Genomic DNA, 17928 nt, shown 5'->3' with positions numbered 1-17928 from the left:
ATTATGGTCGTTAGATTTATGAGTATGCTCACAAGAGAATAAGTCTCAGGGTTGTATATGGTGACATGTATGTACTTGATAATAAATCTACTTTGAACATGCATACTTTTATATGTATTCTTTCTCTGCTGAATTTTAAGATGGAAAGAAATTAAATTTGAAACTTCTGTTTAAAGGACTTCACAACAAATTAATTTTGAAATCCCACAGGCTGCTTTGAGGGTCCATTATTAAGGGGGTAATGGTGGCAGAGAATTTGCATATACTCAGAATGATTGGATTTTTTTTGGGATGTTGATGCAAGAGAATTTACTTTCCTTTAGTAAATAGGTGTCATCAGATCTTATTAGTTTTATTAAACTGGGTAGGTAATTGGGGCCGGTGGGTGGTGAAGTTTGTGCACTATGCAATGCCTCATTCCCTGAATATTGTTGTAGTTTTGGTGTTCTTTGCAATTTTTCAAGACAGATAAAGCAACGTATAATGATGAAAAGGGCTTTTGGCATGCTGGCCTTTATTGGTCAGGGTATTGAGTATCGAAAGTGAGATGTTATTTTGCAGCTGTACAAGATATTGGTAAGGTCACACCTGGAGTATTGTTCATTGTTCTTAGTTTTGGTCACAATGTTATAGGAACGATGCTATAAAGCTGAAAAAAGTAAATAAAATATTTGAGGATGTTCCCTGAACTCAAGGGCAGGCTTGGCAGGCTGGGAATTTATTCCATGAAGCATAGGAGACTGTGAAGTATTTAGAGGTACGTAAAATCATGAGGAACACAAAATCCAGAGTTTTTTCCCAGGATTGGGGAATCAAGAACTAGAGAACATTGGTTCAAGGTGAGAGCAGAAAAAAATAATAGGAACCTGGATGGCAACACTTTCACACAGAGAGTGATGTACATATGCAGTGAGCTGCCAGAGATGTGGTTATGGCAAGTACAGTAACAGCTTTTAAAAGGCATTTGCACAATTACATGGACTGAAAAGATTAGAGGATACATATCAATTGCTGGTAAATGGGACTATCCGAGATGGGCATCTTGATCAGCGTGGACAAGTTGAGCTGAAGGGCTAGTTTCTGTACTGAATGACACTATGACAATATTGTGACAGGTCTGTATTTTAGGGTTAGGCTTTGTTAATTGTGTTTAAATGTATTCATGAGGGAATTTGAGCACTGATGCCTTTAGTACTTCCTCCCTCCTAGCCATTTTTTAATTTGAAAAAGGGGGATAAGAGTGAAAACAGAGTCACTGCCAGAAATAGGTTGAGATTAGACCACAACAAAATAGTTCCATTGTAATTTTATTTGGGACCAACCATATCGTCTGTAAGGCAGAGTGCCAAAAGCCGTGGCAAGCCGTTTTGTGGCAGCAGGTCCCAGCAGCAGTTAAAATGAGCACAATAGCTTTTAAAAGTTACAGATGTTCTTGAAAGCTTCAAGTTGATATTTTGAATTGGCTTTAATGTCAATGCTATTTCACTGTTGAAAGAGCCCTTCTAACCTCTTGAATTTATCTTCATTTCCACTCTAAATCCTTCTCAAACCTCATCTTTTCAACAAAGCCTTCAGTGGTCCCATAAAACTGTCAAAAGAACTCAAGAATAACAATTTGCCATTTGAAATTTTACTATTTTGAATTAGCAATATTGATTTATGTTGTATGAAATTGACAGTGAAGTCAAATAAACCACCAGGAAAAATTGGTGTAAGTAGCATGAAATTTTAGATTTAGTTTCTTCAGAGCAAAAGCTGTGCTTAAAGAGCTCACTTATATACTCCAGAAATTTTCAGTAGGTTTACCCAATAAATGAAAAGTGGGTTTCAATTGGTTTAGTAAAGAAGTCAGTTTTGTAAAGTTTAGATGCTCTGCCAACTTATAGTGATTATGTGGTTTACTGCTTATTGACCAGCATTCTATTTAAATTATTTTATTGTCTACTAATAATTAAGAATCCTTTTCTGCTGAGTGATCTTAATTGACTTGATTTAGCAAAAGTGTAGTAGCCTGTAAGTAGCATATAAAATTGTTACATCATTCAATAGCACTAAAACAACTTGGACTTGGGCTTTTTTGGTTTAATAGCTGGAGTTGAATTAAATGGGTAACTTGCATTAAGTGCCTTTCGAGTCAGATTTTTGCTTGGCAATTTCTTCTTTGCTGACAGCACTGGCATTCATTTTTCCCCCATATGTGAAAAGTTATTAAATATATATTGAATTTTTACTCCACTTAATTCCTCCTAATGAATGTATTATGAATGAGGGGATGTACTACAGGAACTAATTATATAGATTGTTGCTTTTGTAAATTTGTCTCAAGGTTTTGGCTTCTGATAACTTGTTTGTTCTAATATAATTCTGGTTTTGTTTTCTCATATTTGGTTTACATAGGTGCTGAAGAGAAGATTTTGGAAGAATTTAAAGAAACTCATAATCCTGATGCACCAGATTTTCAGCTTCAAGCTATGATTCAAGCTGCTGGTAAGCTAGTGCTGATTGACAAGTTGCTGCCAAAACTGAAGGCTGGTGGCCACAAGGTGCTTATATTTTCCCAGATGGTGCGCTGCTTGGATATTCTTGAGGACTACCTCATTCAGAGAAGGTGAGACTAGTGGTGTTCTAAATGAAAATTATTAATTGATGCCTGTGAGTTGGTCCAAAAACTAAAATTTTAATACGTTGTTAATTTAGAGAAGCACAATATCGGATCTGTGCTGTTGAAGTAAAAAATATCAAGTAATAAACTTAGTACCTTTCAGTGCTACTTTAAGAAGTTAGCGTGCCTTTTCATGACTGCTTGCTAATTTTGTAACTGAACAAGTCCAGCGTTTGAATTGGGGAATAGATTTGAAGCTTTAATGTTATTTATTTTTCCCGTATGAGATTGGATATTCATTAGCTTAATTTCCAATCCCTACATCCACAGTAATAATTTGAGTTCCTTTAAATCTGACAATGTACAGTATGCTGTTGAAATACATCACTAAACTTTTATCATACAGCATAAAAGGCAAATGAAACAAAAATAATTCTCATTGTGCCCTATTTAAACTTCAATGTTCTTAAAGTTGCCTTATGATATTGTGGGCAAATTAATAGTTTTTCTTGGTTGCAAAACAGGAAACCACTAAGAATTGCATGAAATTAACTGATGGATGCTTAAAGTATGCAAAACAACTTGTATTTGTAGTTTCTCAGATAAAAGTACAGGTTTAATATAAGATTATCGATAGTGAAAAGCATATGGAAAAGACTATGATGAACTGTTAAGATGGTCCAGGACAAAAAAAAAGTAGTTTTTTTAAATCAAGTTAGCAGGACTGCAGAGGTGAAAAAGTCACAAAACTAATATTTCAACATTGGTACATAATAAAGTTGCATCAGCTGTGCTCCTTTGTGATTTTTACAGTTTTGTCTTTGCTGTGTTGAAGGACTGCATGGTGAGAAGGTCTGCTTTAGGCTGGTACAAGCATTGTTTCCAGTTTGGAATATGTTTACTTTTTGCTTTAGGGGGATGTACATTTTATAGTTGATTGCAAAATGAGGTGTAAAATACAATAAAAACTCAAATATGTTATTGCCCCGGCATGCATTTTGCACTTCCCTGTACCCATTTTTTTAAAAATAGAAGTATTTATTGACTAATTTATTGTAGCCAAAAAGTGTTAAAGTGGTGTGCAGATAAAACTCAGACCAAAGTATCTCAAGAACCATGGTAAGTTTGCTCAAAATACTCTTTTTAAAACCTGAGGAAACAAAAAATGTGGTTACATTTTGTAAAAGAAAGCAAAGAATGGAAAATTATTACAGATTTCTTGCATTCGTCAATCTTGATATTTAAGGACAAAAAAACAAATGCAGGAACAAACAGTAAATTGCATCTGTATAAAGAGAAACCAGTGAATGTTTAGTGATAATGACCCCTCTTCAGAACTCCCTCTTTCCAAAGGCGCTGCTCAACCAGCTGAGTTGTTCCATTATTTGTTTTTGCGTCAAATTCCAGCATCTGTAGTTCTGTTTTCCATTAATTGACAAGAGAATTAACTGATCATCCTCACTGTGGCTTTGCATTTACTCAAGACATACTAAGAAGTGATATTTTGGTAGAAGTTAATGTAAGCTGCTATTAAAAGTATAACAGGAGCTCCTATTGAATAGAACAAGATGTATCAAGACTTTTCAAGTAGTAGGCGTCAACAATGCTAACTGTTTTGGCCTTCAATTGATGTATTATTAAAGATGGTAAAACTATGACAATTTATACACTCCATGTCCCTATAAAAATGTTGGAGATGAGGAGACCTTTGTCCATTTTTAGTCTGTCCTTTACAGTTGTGATAGCTCAAGGTTCATAATGCAGGCAATTCTTACATACCACTATGGAAATCTTTCATGTGTAAATCAGGTGAAATACTCCCCTCAAATTCAGACAGATAAGTGGCAAACTTGGTGATGCATATCAAGGGCTTATTCTTAAAAAAAATGTTGACAGTTAAAATAGAAGTAAAAATTGAAAATGTTCTCTATCGAGAAGTTTCTTAAATGTTTACAATACTATATTAAGGCAACACCAATGATGTGTTGTAGTTGAATTTGAGTATACAAAGACATTGTTGTGTTCAAAATCTAATGATCAGAGCATTTAAAATTTCTCCTTTTATGGAAAGTTTTGAATTTTTTTTCCATTCTTGGGAAGAACAGCCTGCCTTGCCCATTCCAAATTGCCAAAGCTAGGAGGGGGTGATGGGGGAGGGGGAGCTTCTACGTGCACCAGAAATATTAACAAAATCTGGCAAGTAGCGGCTTTTGAACTTTGATACAGTATATTAGCTGAATGTTAATTTTTAATCCAAAAATTACTTTCCAGACACCTGTATGAGCGCATTGATGGTCGTGTGAGGGGGAATCTTCGACAGGCAGCAATAGATCGTTTCTCAAAACCTGACTCGGATCGTTTTGTTTTCCTGCTCTGCACTCGTGCTGGAGGTTTAGGGATTAACCTTACTGCTGCTGACACCTGCATCATCTTTGATTCTGACTGGAACCCACAAAATGATCTCCAGGTGAGAATTGTTTGCAGATTTCCATTTGTCTGATGTATTCAATTATGTTTTAGCAAGATGCTATATCCTGAAGATAGATTGACATTGTCTACTAAAAAATGTTCCATTCCAACCAGGCTCAAGCCCGCTGTCACAGAATTGGGCAAAGTAAAGCAGTGAAAGTATATAGATTAATAACAAGGAATTCTTATGAAAGAGAGATGTTTGATAAAGCCAGTCTTAAGCTTGGATTGGACAAAGCTGTTCTACAATCAATGAGTGGACGAGAAAATAGTGCTAATGGGGTATGCATTTTTGTATAATGTTTCACTGTTTCAAACTAAATTTCTCAAGCAATTGGATTTGTAAGTAGCTTGAATATTAAGAGCACTATTTAAAATTTAAAATACGCAGATGCAGCAACTCTCCAAAAAGGAAATTGAGGATCTTCTGAGGAAAGGAGCATATGGTGCCCTGATGGATGAAGAAGATGAAGGGTCAAAATTCTGTGAGGAAGATATTGACCAGATTCTTTTAAGACGTACTCATACAATTACTATAGAGTCTGAAGGAAAAGGGTCTACTTTTGCCAAGGTAAATATAGTTAACCAAGAATAAATCTGGAGATGTGTTAGAAGCATATCAAAAAACGTTCAAAGATCAAGATACTAAATAAAGTTGCTGTGAAGTAAATTGTGTAGAATCTTCATAACAATATGATTTTGTTTTATTCAGGCTAGCTTTGTGGCTTCAGGGAATAGAACAGATATTTCCCTTGACGATCCTAACTTTTGGCAAAAGTGGGCAAAGAAAGCGGAACTGGATATTGATGCAATAAATGGAAGGGTAAGCAACATTGAGTCTTGTGTATCATACTTTAAAAACAAAAAGCTGATTGATATATTTTGGCTCATGTGTGCTGTTTCCTGTTGTAGAACAATTTGGTGATTGATACGCCAAGAGTAAGAAAGCAAACAAGACACTACAATGCTATCAAGGAAGATGAACTAATGGAATTTTCCGATTTGGAAAGCGAGTCTGAAGAAAAAACTGGGAAGCCTCGTAGACCACAGGACAGGTCCCATGGTTATCCAAGGACTGAGTGTTTTAGAGTGGAGAAGAACCTGTTGGTATATGGGTGAGTTACAGAATGCATTGAAGTGAGAACTCCCAATTTGTAAATTATGTCCTCTCCCTGGATGGTTTTCTTAGAGGGCTGTCAGCTTATATTTATATACACCAGGATGCAATGAAAGTCCTTGATTGCATGGAAGTTCACAGGGTAAACAGTGTATATTATAATAATCAATACACCAATAATACAATGACAAGCTTATATTGGGTGCAGAAATTGCAGTGTAATTGAAGTAGTGCAAAAAGAAATGCTAAAGTGACAATAACAGAATAATGGAGAGGTAGTGGTAAGAGTCCAAGAACATGGCACCACCAAGGAGGGAATGTGAAATAAATCAGTTTTGAATACTGATCCTTAGCAATTTACCAGGAAGTAAACAAACTGATTGCTGAGGTTTTTATTTTATCTTCTGCAAGCATAATATCATGTTCCCATTATAATCATTAGCCATAAAGAATGAGCTGATCTGCATGAATTGGACAGTAATGACTGAGAAGAAGTATCACTGTTAACTTCAGGACTATAGAGAAGACAACTTGTACAGCAGTCAGTTTCAGCAAGTATGGCTCTGTGCCTAATGCAGCCAGAAATGCTCTTTTAAAAGGTGCCAAAAAATTTTCACTGTGATCTTCCACTCAGCAGTTTGTTTGAACCTTCTGTCTTTGTTTGATTGCATATCTACTGAAAGCCATAATTTGGTTAACTTATAGAGAAGTGTACCAGTTTTACTTCAGCCTGTGATCAAGGGGAAGCGTTTTCTGCAAAAGCCCAAAGTACAACATGGATAAATACTAGACCACATTTTAAGACAGTTTAAATAAAAATGGGATTTTCCTGTATTTGAGCTACTGTGCACTGACATTCCTTCCAATTGAAATGATCGGCCTGCTGGACTTGCACAGATTGTACAGGAAGATATTTTTGCCTAAGGCTGGGAAATCTCTGAAAGTTTAGACTTCCTCCCTTGGTTTCATGAGGAGTCCACCAGAAGAATACTGTTGTCTCTGGGTCAAAGGTCAGCCGAACAAAAGTTCAGAACTTCCACTTTCCTGTGGAATTCCTGACCTTGCATTTGTTAATATGGAAACACTCTAGCAGTTACAGGCATAACTTAATTGTAAGGTGAACGTGAGTATTTTTCTCCCTCAAAGAAAGAAAAGGTAAATAATATGCAGAGGGAGGTTTATGCATAATATGCAGGTTTATTGTTCATTATAATTATTTGCATGATGAACATGCAAGTACACCAAGCAGATAAGCAGGCAAATTATATGGTGATCTTTACTGTAAAGGAATTGGACTTCAAAGGTAATGGAATCCTTATTGGATATAATATCATTACTATTTGGGGTACTATTCATAGAGAATTCATAGGTCTTGTATTTTGTGTAAGATGAATTTACTGGATATATTTCAGGGATCAGATTTAATCTATGAAAAGAGAAATCAAGAAAGATTGGCTAGATTTGAAGCTAAATAAAATATTGTAGTAGTAGCTCTTTAAGCCACTCAGTTATTCAGCAAAATCATACCATTTACCTACTCTATCCCACACAGAAATTTATTTATTCTTATTTTATGAATCAGTGGCCATGACTCCACAATAGGGCAGAGATGGTGCTTGAGCTGTGCTTAGCACTGCAATTATGAGGAGAGAGAGTACAGCAGTGGGCTAAGCATATATTCTTGAGGTGCACCTGTGTTGAGTGTCTCTGAGGAAGAGTTCTTATCACTGATCCATGCTAGCCGTGACTTCATTGAGGAAGTCGAGGATCCATTTGCAGGAGGTTCAGATTTCCAGGTTTAAAAGCTTGGCAAATAATATCAAGGGGATGATGGTATTGAATACTGAGCAATAATCAAGCAAGAGTCAATTCCAACTACAACCAAAGAAGGAATTCATTATGATAAACAAGAGAAAATCTGCAGATGCTGGAAATCCAAGCAACACACACAAAATGCTGGAGGAACTCAGCAGGCCGGGCAGCATCTAAGGAAAAGAGTACAGTAAATGTTTCAGCAGAACTCATTATGAAAGATCTGATTGTCACTAGTCAATATTAGTTGAGACTCAGTATGATTACTGCCCTTTTGAAGCAGGCTGGAGCCTCCCATTACAGCAGGGCGAGATTGAAGGTGGCACTCCAGTCGGTCGGCACAGGTTTTCAGTACCTGGCTCACACTCACCCACTTACATTTGACAAAGTTAGTGATAGCTGTGGCAGATTGATTAAGATGCAAAGATAAATCCCTGAATACGGTCCAGTCCACTGATTCAGATGTTCCTTTGTCTCTGTTGACCATACCTTCACAGTTCTCACCAATACTACTCCAGTCCTCGGTCTCTGCCTATATGGTGGGGGTAAAAACATAGCCAGGTGATCAGATATACCAAAATGTGGGCTTGGGATGGCACTGTAAACATTCTTGGTGGTGTAACTGTGATCGAATGTGTTGGCTTCTTTGGTTGTTGATGTGACATGTTGGTGGTAGTTTGTCAGAAGCTTGTCATCCTGGTTGAAGTCTCTGCATGATTGGAAGGCATCAGGTTGTGCTGTCTCTTAGCTTTTGACAGGGATAGGTAAATGGGTATAGAAAAGTATTTATTTGGGAGAGAATGAATAATGATGTAATAGGCAAGAACTTGGGAGCATAAATTGGAAATGTACTCAGGGTTGCTGCACAATTTCATGGAGTTGTTAAGGTGCATGGTGTGTTGGTCAGGGGATTGAGTTCAATATCCATGCAGCTCTATAAAGCCTTGGTTAGACCACACGAAGTATTGAGCTGAATGTAGTGTCTTAGCCCAAAATGTCTAATGTTTATTAATTTCCATAGATCCTGCCTGAATTGCTGAGTTCCTCCAGCAATTTGTGTGTTGCTCTGAATTTCTAGCGTCAGCGTTCTCTCTTGTGTTTATGGCTTGGAGTATTGTGTTCAGTTCTGGTAGTGATGTTATGGGAAGGATGTGGACACTTCAGAGAGGATGTTTCCTGTGTGAGAGAACACGTCTTATGAAGATATGTTGAGCAAACTAGACTTTTTTCTCTTTGGTATAAAAGAGGTTGAGAGATGACTTGATAGAGGTGCTCAAAATAAGAGGCATAGATCAAGTGGTTGGGCTGAGACATTCTTCTCTCTCCCCCCTCCCCAATGCAACATGACTAATAAAGGGGTACAATTTTAAGCTGATTGGAGGAATGTGTAGTGGGAATGTCAAAGGCAATATTTTTTTAACACAGTGGTGAGTGCATGGAACACCTACTACAGTTGCTGGTAGAGGCAGATACATTACAGGCATTTAAGACAGGCACAAGGATAATCAAAAAAATGGAGGGTTGTCTAGGAGGGAACGGTTAGATTGATCTTAGAATAGGATAGAAGGTCAGTGTAACAGGCTGAAAACCCTGTACTGTGTTGTACTGTTCTATGCTTTAAAAAAGCTTGAGAGCAAGGTATCAAAAACTGCAACCATGGAGGAACAGAAATAAACATAGTAACAAATTTTGTGGTTAGTGGAAAGCTTCAAAGTAGCTTCAAGAGTGTAGTCGTTTTGAAAGGCAAAAACCATTGCACTGTGAGAGATTTCGAATTATTAAATCAAAACTCAGTAAGATGTAAATGGAGACAAGATCCCAAGATGGCAGTTGAAGGCAGAAGTTGATCTGTGTATGCTGGGATTTATGGGATCTTGTGCATAAATTGGCTGTTACATTTGCTTGGTCAGTGCACCTAGTTTCAAATCTTCCTCATTTGCTTTCTGTTTGCTCTCTTTTGCCCTGAATTTTTTCACTGCCACTTCCTTGCCCACTCTCTGCTGTAGCTGCTATCCCTGTCCCACTTTCCTTTGCTCCAGCTATGTTCTCATTCACTGCTTCCTTTTGCTCACTCCAGCGCCCTTTTTCCTCAAAATCACTACCATCACCTCTGCCACCAAAACTTACTGATCTGGATGCATAGTCTACCCACTTGCAGTGCTCCTACTTTCCCAAACCCTTCATTTTTCTTCTCAATTGGTCCACCTCTTCTCTGGTCCCCTTGATACCTACCGTATCAAAGTTGTACTGTACGAAGTGTGCATGACTAAATGTAATTATTATTTTTCCCCCACAGTTGGGGCCGATGGAGTGACATACTATCACATGGTCGTTTTAAACGGCAGTTGACAGAACATGATGTGGAGACCATCTGCCGCACTATCCTTGTGTACTGCTTGAACCATTACAGAGGAGATGAGAAGATCAAAGGATTTATATGGGATCTGATTACTCCTACTGAGGATGGACAGACTCGAGCGCTGCAAAACCACTCGGGTATTTTTAAATTACTTTGATCAGATCTTGAGCTTCCAGGGAACATTTGTGAATGCCAAGAAGTTAAATAAGTAAATTTTAGTTAAGAACCAGAAGAGAATGTTTCATAAATTTCAGCTGTAATAATAAAAAGAGGTATAGGGGCCATGACATTTACCCCTTGAGCTGATTAATCAGATAATTAAACAATTACTGATACATCTCTACTCCTTTGATTTACACCCCTCGATACTCTTAAAGCTGTTGATTCTAATTTTAAATTTCTGTTGATGTGGCTTTCACAATTGATTGGGTGAAGTGCTTCAGTGAGGTTTTCACCAAATTCCGTACAGAAGAATAAAATGCTTAGTTATTTAGCTGCTAATAACCATACATTAATTTTATGGTTATGATCTCTGTACTGAATTCTCACCAGAAAAATCAAAGCCATTTATCTATTTGAAATCCAGATAAGATCAATCAATTTTATTGACTTGAGAATGCTACCAAACTTTTGCACCCTGACCTCAGAATTTAGTCATTTAAGTCCTGACACAATTATGATAAATCTATACAATATCTTTGATGCCCAAAAATGAATCATAGCATAATACTGCACAGGCACAGCCCCTGTGGCCTAACTTGTCCATGTCAACCGAGATGCCTGTCTTAAGCTAATTCTATTTGCATGCATTTGGTCATGTCCCTCTAACCCTTTCCTATCCGTACACTGTTGTTATTGTACCTGCCTTGATTACTTCCCCCAGCAGCTTGAAAATTTGCCCCTCAGGTCCCTTGTAAAATAAATCTTGTCCCTCCTGCCTTCAACAGCTGCCATCTAGTTTTTGATTGGCTCCCCTTGGAGAAAGGCTGTGTGCTTTTACCCTGTTTATTCCTTGAAGCGTAGGAGACTGAGAGGCAACCATATAAAGGTGTATAAAATCATGAAGGGCAAAAAGTACTGACCTTCCCAACCTTCATAACTCAGACAGTCAAGTCATCACAGCATTCTCATAAATTCCTGTGCTTCAGTGAAACTGAAACTGAATTCAGTCCTCCAGGCACCATCTGACAAGATGAGCAAAACTTGCTCAACATTTAATTTTTACTCTCTTAAGAGAGACCAGTGTTTAATGAACGTGTAATGATCTAAGGGTATGGATATTCAATCCGTCTGCTACTGCATGGTTACAACTCTCTCAATGTATCAGTAAATATTCCAATTTGTCTTTGTCTAATCCATAGTAAATGACCCCTCAGTTCATATTTTAGAATTCAGGTCTATTACAGAAAGGATGTAAGTGCACAGGAAGAGGTACAAAATAGATTAACAGTTCTGGTTTAAATCCAGTTAATCTGTCAAATGGAACTGTTGTGAAAGATCAAACAGACTGGTTAGAGTTATTAGGTGATAGATGGATGTGTAAAAAAACTTCTGCAATTATGTGGTCCAAAGCTTGGAGTCATTAATAAATCATGAAATTCCATATCCAGAAAGCTGTATCAGGTGAATATATGAGACCAGATGAGAGAGAAGATAGGGGAGGTGAAGAAGAAGCTGTGTTGTGATAGGTGGAAGAGGTGAAGGGCAGATGAAAGAAGCAATGAGGTTAGGTATTTGTGGAATGAGGCTATCATGCATGTAACCATTGGCACTCAGGCAACTTATGAAATTTCTTACTATAAGTTTTATACAACTATATTTCTGATTGCTGTATAACAAGGACGCTTTATCAAGTCATATTGCTAGAGAAAAAATAATTACTGTTAGTAATTACTTAAAAATCTAATAATTTTAGTGCAAAACCCACCTTTTATGAAAAGTATACAGGTTTCCCCCGCAATCCGAAGTTAGAGCGTTCCTATGAAACAGTTTGTAATCCGAAATGTTATAAAGCAAAGAAGCAATTAGCATTAATTTATATGGGAAAAATTTTTGAACGTTCCCAGACACTAAAAAAATAACCTACCAAATCAAAGCAAATAACACAAACATATAGTAAAAGCAGGAATGATATGATAAATTTACACCCTATATAAAGTAGAAATATTGTGGGTACGGTGTAGTTTCACTTATCAAACTCGGGAAGGCAGCGACCAAAATCGATTTGGAGAAAAAAAAATCAGCACGTACACCCATACATACACACATGCGTACTCACGTACACGTATACGCGTGTACATGCAAGCACAAACAACTGCCCGCACAAGGCTTCACAGTCATTGTAGTCTTTGTCGGGGTAAACACACGTATAAAGCGGGCGTCTTTATTTCGTAAAAGTGAAAATCCTCTTTGGTTAGCGAAAATAGTTACTAATGTAAGTCTTTCATAACAGCGAGTTGTCGTAAATCAAACGTTCGAAAAGCGGGGGCCACCTGTACTGAGCTTGTTGAAATTTTTTTATTTTTTGTAAACAAACAGCATGATGAGGGAGGTTGAGGTGTCCAAATCAGGCACTATATTTTTAGTGAAGATTTGGACATAATAGGTAAAGTCTCATTTCAATAACAAAAAAAAAGGTTATTTTAACCATAAAAGGACAATATGTTTTGATTAATTAACAATGAATATCAATTAAGTTATTGTACGTTTGTTAAATGCCAGCATGCTAGTTTTAATATTACATCATTCATCTAAGTATAATAAAATTCTTAGGATTTTCCTGCCATGTCACAAAAATTCATATTTATGGAAGCCCTTACATCACTGCTGTGTTTAAAGTGATCTTGTTCCATGATTTACATTGTTATTCTGCTTTGTGTCTATCCATAATAGTGCCGTTTGATTTTTGAGTTTTACGCCATATTCTTTAGATCATGCTTACTGTTGTCCTTTTGAGTGTGACTACACTTCATTCTGCTCTTTCCTATTTTCCTGTATCCACACAATTAGTAGTGGTGTCCCACATGAATTCCTCCTGCACTATATATTCCGTCATGGGATGTGGGCATCGCTGACTAATTTTGGCCCTAATTGCATTCCAGTGGTGGATGTATGTCAGCTTTTTGAAATTCTGTGATCTTTCTGGAGGTAATTAAATACCTGTAGTAGGCAAGGACTTCCAGAATTTTAATCTGGGGCAAAGAATTATAATCTGTGACAATGAAACAGCAGTATATTTCATGTCAAGATGTTGACACATGACTCCAGTCTCTAAATCGTCTGACTGGTCACTTTGCTTACTCTACTAATGTGATGAGGTTTACTCCACTGAAGTATTCATAAATATGATGCCATCATTTTTAATTCACAAAATGCTGGAGGAACTCAGCAGGTCTGGCAGCATCTGTGGAAAGGAATAAAGAGTTGACATTTTGGGCTGAGATATCTAATGATTTTTCTAATTCCTTCTGCTGATTATGTTCCTCTTGGCAGCTATCTTAAAATGTGAACTAGACCATTAGCAGTCTTGCTATCACATTTGATACTGAAGTGAGATTCAGACCATCACCAAGGCTGCTTATTTCCACGTCCAAAATATCTGCTGAAACCTTCACCCACCCACTTGTTGCCTCATCCGATGCCCTTCCTACTGCTTCTCATTGCAATTCTCAGTTAATGGCTATCAATTAAAATGCATAGATTTTCTTGAGCTGTTACAACCTTCACTAGGCTTTTGTCGTCAGTTTGAGATGTGAATCTGAAAGAGTGGGCAGAACATTTGGAGAGGCAACAACGGTCAGGAGAAAGTAGGTAGGACATCAAATAAAGGGAAAAGAAAATCAAGCTTGTTGAGAGGACCAAAGGGGAGAGAGTGGAAAGAAAAGGAGCAAGAGATGCCATGATATACATACCTTGCTTGACCAGGATTGATAGAAAAGTGTGGATTTTAAGAACAGGTGAGGGGAAAAAACTGAGGAATCAGTGGAACCGATGAAGATAAACTAACAAAGTCAAAAAGGGTAAGCAGATAGTTTCCAGAAGCAGAAGTACAAATACTGATGGAGAGAGAACAAAAAAATCAAGAGATAAAGATATTACAACAGCCGCATTGAGGAAGGAATAAAGAGATTAAAGCAAGAGCAATGCAATGATTACATTATATTTCAGGAAGTTGAAAACTATGCAATCTGTGCACTAATTAGTTTGTGGGTTTGTGTGTTCTGTGCTAGGATGATTGTAACTTGTACATTTGTTCTGATAGGTTTGTCTGCGCCAGTGCCTAGAGGGAGGAAAGGAAAGAAAGTTAAAAGCCAGTCCACTCAGCCGATCATGAAAAATGCTGATTGGCTTTCGAGCTGCAACCCAGATATCTTGCTGCACGATGATGGTTACAAGAAACACCTTAAACACCACTGCAACAAGTGAGTTTTAGTTACAGTTTGCGGGCAAAGTAAATATCAACTGAAGGAAGGATCTTGAATCTTATTTTCGTTATTTTAAATTTACGAGTTTAATTGTTTTTGACTCATTTGTACAATTCATTTGTATTTCTGATTAGCATTTTAATAAAGTGCCTTCTTGTTACCGTCTTCGGAAACTACTTCAGAAATGTGCATTAAATACTGCTTGAAAACCCATGTTTTCAATAAAGGTGTAAAATAGACCATTGTTTGTAGTGAGGCACTTGAAATTAGATTTTTGCATATCTATCTTTTTCAGCTACTAATGTAGCTGCTCATTATTCTAAACATAAAGCTGCTTCAGAAGATAGTATGCAACAGCTGAGGAAATTGCATGAGATAATGGAGCAGAACGCCTACTGCAAGCCATCTGCTCGGTTGTTTACAAACTTACTTGAACACTTCAGAAGCACTGGCAACATACACGTTAAACTTCACAAACTGAATTAGGCATTACTGAAAGAAATGTGTCTGGGCTGCACAGCACTGTGCTCAGTATGTTGAAAGTGGTTGCCAAGCATGGCTGTTGAAAGCCAGCAAAAGCACCACACAGAGGTGATTATATGCCACCATCTGTCATGCTTCAAGCCTACCATACAGCATAGCTAATCAGCCTTGGCAGAATGATGGATGAACAGAAGCAGCTGCCAAAAGCTAGTGTTGGCAAACAGTGCTAATGTTCAAACTTTCTTCCTCTACAGAGTCCTACTGCGGGTGCGGATGCTGTATTATTTGAGGCAGGAAGTGATAGGCGATGTAGCAGACAAGATATTTGATGGTGCAGATGCAAGGTCAGTGAAATGTGTCAGTGGGATCTTTATTGTGGTTTTTGATTGGTATGTAGACACAGAAAAAAAATTACTTGATTTAAAGTAAGCCCCCATGTTTAGTTTTGTTTAAAGAAAGATTTCTTAATAGTTGAATGTATTTCAGTTTGTATCTGGTACTCTGTCCAGTCTGAAATCTACAAATGGGGATTGTGGGTGATTGGCATGATTATTGTAAGATGGTGTTTTAAATAGCAGAATTAACTATCCTGCAAAGTTTATTTGAGTGTAAAAATTTTGATGAATCTAGTGCATTATTTGTGATGAACAATCTGGAGGCTTAAATGGTTAAAAACCAATTCCTTAGATGCAATCCAGTTCAAACTGATCTGTCACTACATTTCTGAGATAAATATTGGGGAAACGAGCCAGCAGTTTCTGTTGAAATTTCTAATCGGTTAAGTCTAAAATTTTGAGAATAAGAAACAAAGTTTACTGATTTGACTCTCTATTCATCATCCTCCAATGGAACATGTGGCCATGTAATGCTGAATTGATCTATAGCCTGGTGCCTTTTCTATCAGTCTGACTGCACGCTGTTGCAAACTCAACTTGACGGATGATCCAAAATGGTTTTTGATGTTCATTTAATCTTTATCAATAGATATATTTTCATTAAAATCTAAGTTACGGTGAAATTTAAACGGATTTTTAATATGCAAGAACTTCTAGATCTTAAAATATGAATGGTGATAACCAGTTACCAGGTGGAGCACTGCCTAAAAAAAGTCCTTGCCAGATTTGCTAATCTTTCCTAGTGTTACTGATGTAAATTTAATTCAAAACTCATTTTAGTCATATTGAATACTAAATTTGTTAAATCTCATAGGCTTATGAATTAAAAGTTTTCATATTGACCAATGCCCTTTTAGCTTTCATGTCTCTCTGTCCATGTTTTTCCTGAGCAAGGATGTTTGAATGATGCACACTTCATTATGTGACTCTGTACTCAGTAAGATGCAAATATAAAGTCCAATCCAAATTTGATAAACCTTGCAGATTCGCTTTTCACCAATTGATTGTAAGCTTGCCTATATACTTTAAATCAAAATGCAATATTAATGGAATTGAACAAACTTTGTCTTTAAGCTAATTCCAACATTATCATCATCAAATGCCTCTTACGCCACTGGCATTTAGGGCAGCAATGGAGGTCCTCCATCTCTGTCTGTCCTTACCCATCTTCTCTATTGTGCTCCAGGTATGGTTCCGGGTCATGAACTTGCCGATGTTCAGGGCTTCCTTCATCCAGCCAGAAGCTTCCCCTCAGTTTTCAATGCTATCAGTTATACAAATCCCGAAGATATAAGATTCTTCGTTGCTGTTTCCGTAACGATTTTTTTTAAACCATTCAAGATTGTTAGTCCTGAGCTGAACCCTCGAACCTGGAGAATCTTAGCCAGACCTCTGCCAATAGGTGACCCTACCAAAAGCACCAACGCCCTGAGTCCAGCTAACATAGCTTTCCGGTTCATTGAGGCACGCAAGCCACCAAACTCTGTGACAAGGTTGTGGTCCTCTTAGAGGATGCTTATTCCATCCAGTGTTTAATGAGGTGAAAAAAATAGACTTTTCATTACAAGACTCAGATGGATCGGCAGGCAATGTAATTGCTATACTTCAAAAGGAAGAATATCCAGAGAATTATAGAAATAAGAAAGTATTGAAGACTTCATCTTTCACTGTTTGGAATATCCTAAGCATTTAATTAAAGAAGAAAGTTAAGTTGGGTTTTTGTAATATGATAGAGATCAGGGGCTGCTAATTGAAGAGAGAAACTGAGCTCACAGGTGGATAATTTGCAACAGATGAGAACAGATGAAGTGAGTTGGTTATCTGAAGTTGTAGAATTGAGGATCAAGTCTGGAAGATGATGAGGTTCTGTTCACCAAGCTTGTTTTGGTGTCATAAAAACGGGGTTGGAGGTCACAGGTCAGAATGGATTCTTCGAATGTCATGAAGACCATGTTGTGAATACCAAATCCAGGACTCTTGAGTTGAAAAACATTCAAGTCAATTATTGCTACATTTGCAAGGTTTATTTGTGTTCTGGATAGTTAGAATGGAAAATATTAAATGATAGGTATGACATCTCCTGCAGCTGCATGACAATGAGCAAAAAGAAAGAGAATGGTTAGTGGAGGATGGAAGTCTGGACAAAGAACACCACGTCACACAGGCCTGTCAACGCAGAAGCCAAGCATTAGCTCTCAAACTCATCCTCATATTTCCCTCTAGACCATGATCCCACAAATGAAAGTCAGGACATAGCCTCCCAGACC

General features: G+C 37.4%; 1 protein-coding gene across 5 annotated transcripts in view; it reads left to right on the top strand.

Annotated features, from left to right (window-relative positions):
- The window catches only part of chd7 (chromodomain helicase DNA binding protein 7), a 228198-nt gene that overhangs the window by 167777 nt on the left and 42493 nt on the right, over positions 1-17928 (top strand). For all 5 annotated transcript variants that reach the window (XM_073041862.1, XM_073041857.1, XM_073041872.1 and 2 more), the window contains exons 16-24: positions 2398-2608; positions 4874-5069; positions 5186-5353; positions 5463-5642; positions 5784-5894; positions 5984-6186; positions 10297-10496; positions 14621-14780; positions 15521-15610. In XM_073041862.1, the coding sequence (XP_072897963.1) occupies positions 2398-2608; positions 4874-5069; positions 5186-5353; positions 5463-5642; positions 5784-5894; positions 5984-6186; positions 10297-10496; positions 14621-14780; positions 15521-15610 (1519 nt within the window). The remainder of the gene's footprint in view (positions 1-2397; positions 2609-4873; positions 5070-5185; positions 5354-5462; positions 5643-5783; positions 5895-5983; positions 6187-10296; positions 10497-14620; positions 14781-15520; positions 15611-17928) is intronic.

Source organism: Hemitrygon akajei, chromosome 1 (assembly GCF_048418815.1).
Source record: "Hemitrygon akajei chromosome 1, sHemAka1.3, whole genome shotgun sequence".
Lineage (NCBI taxonomy): Eukaryota > Metazoa > Chordata > Chondrichthyes > Myliobatiformes > Dasyatidae > Hemitrygon > Hemitrygon akajei.
The sequence above is the reverse complement of the archived record's forward strand: the minus strand, read 5'-3'. Positions and strand labels throughout refer to the sequence as shown.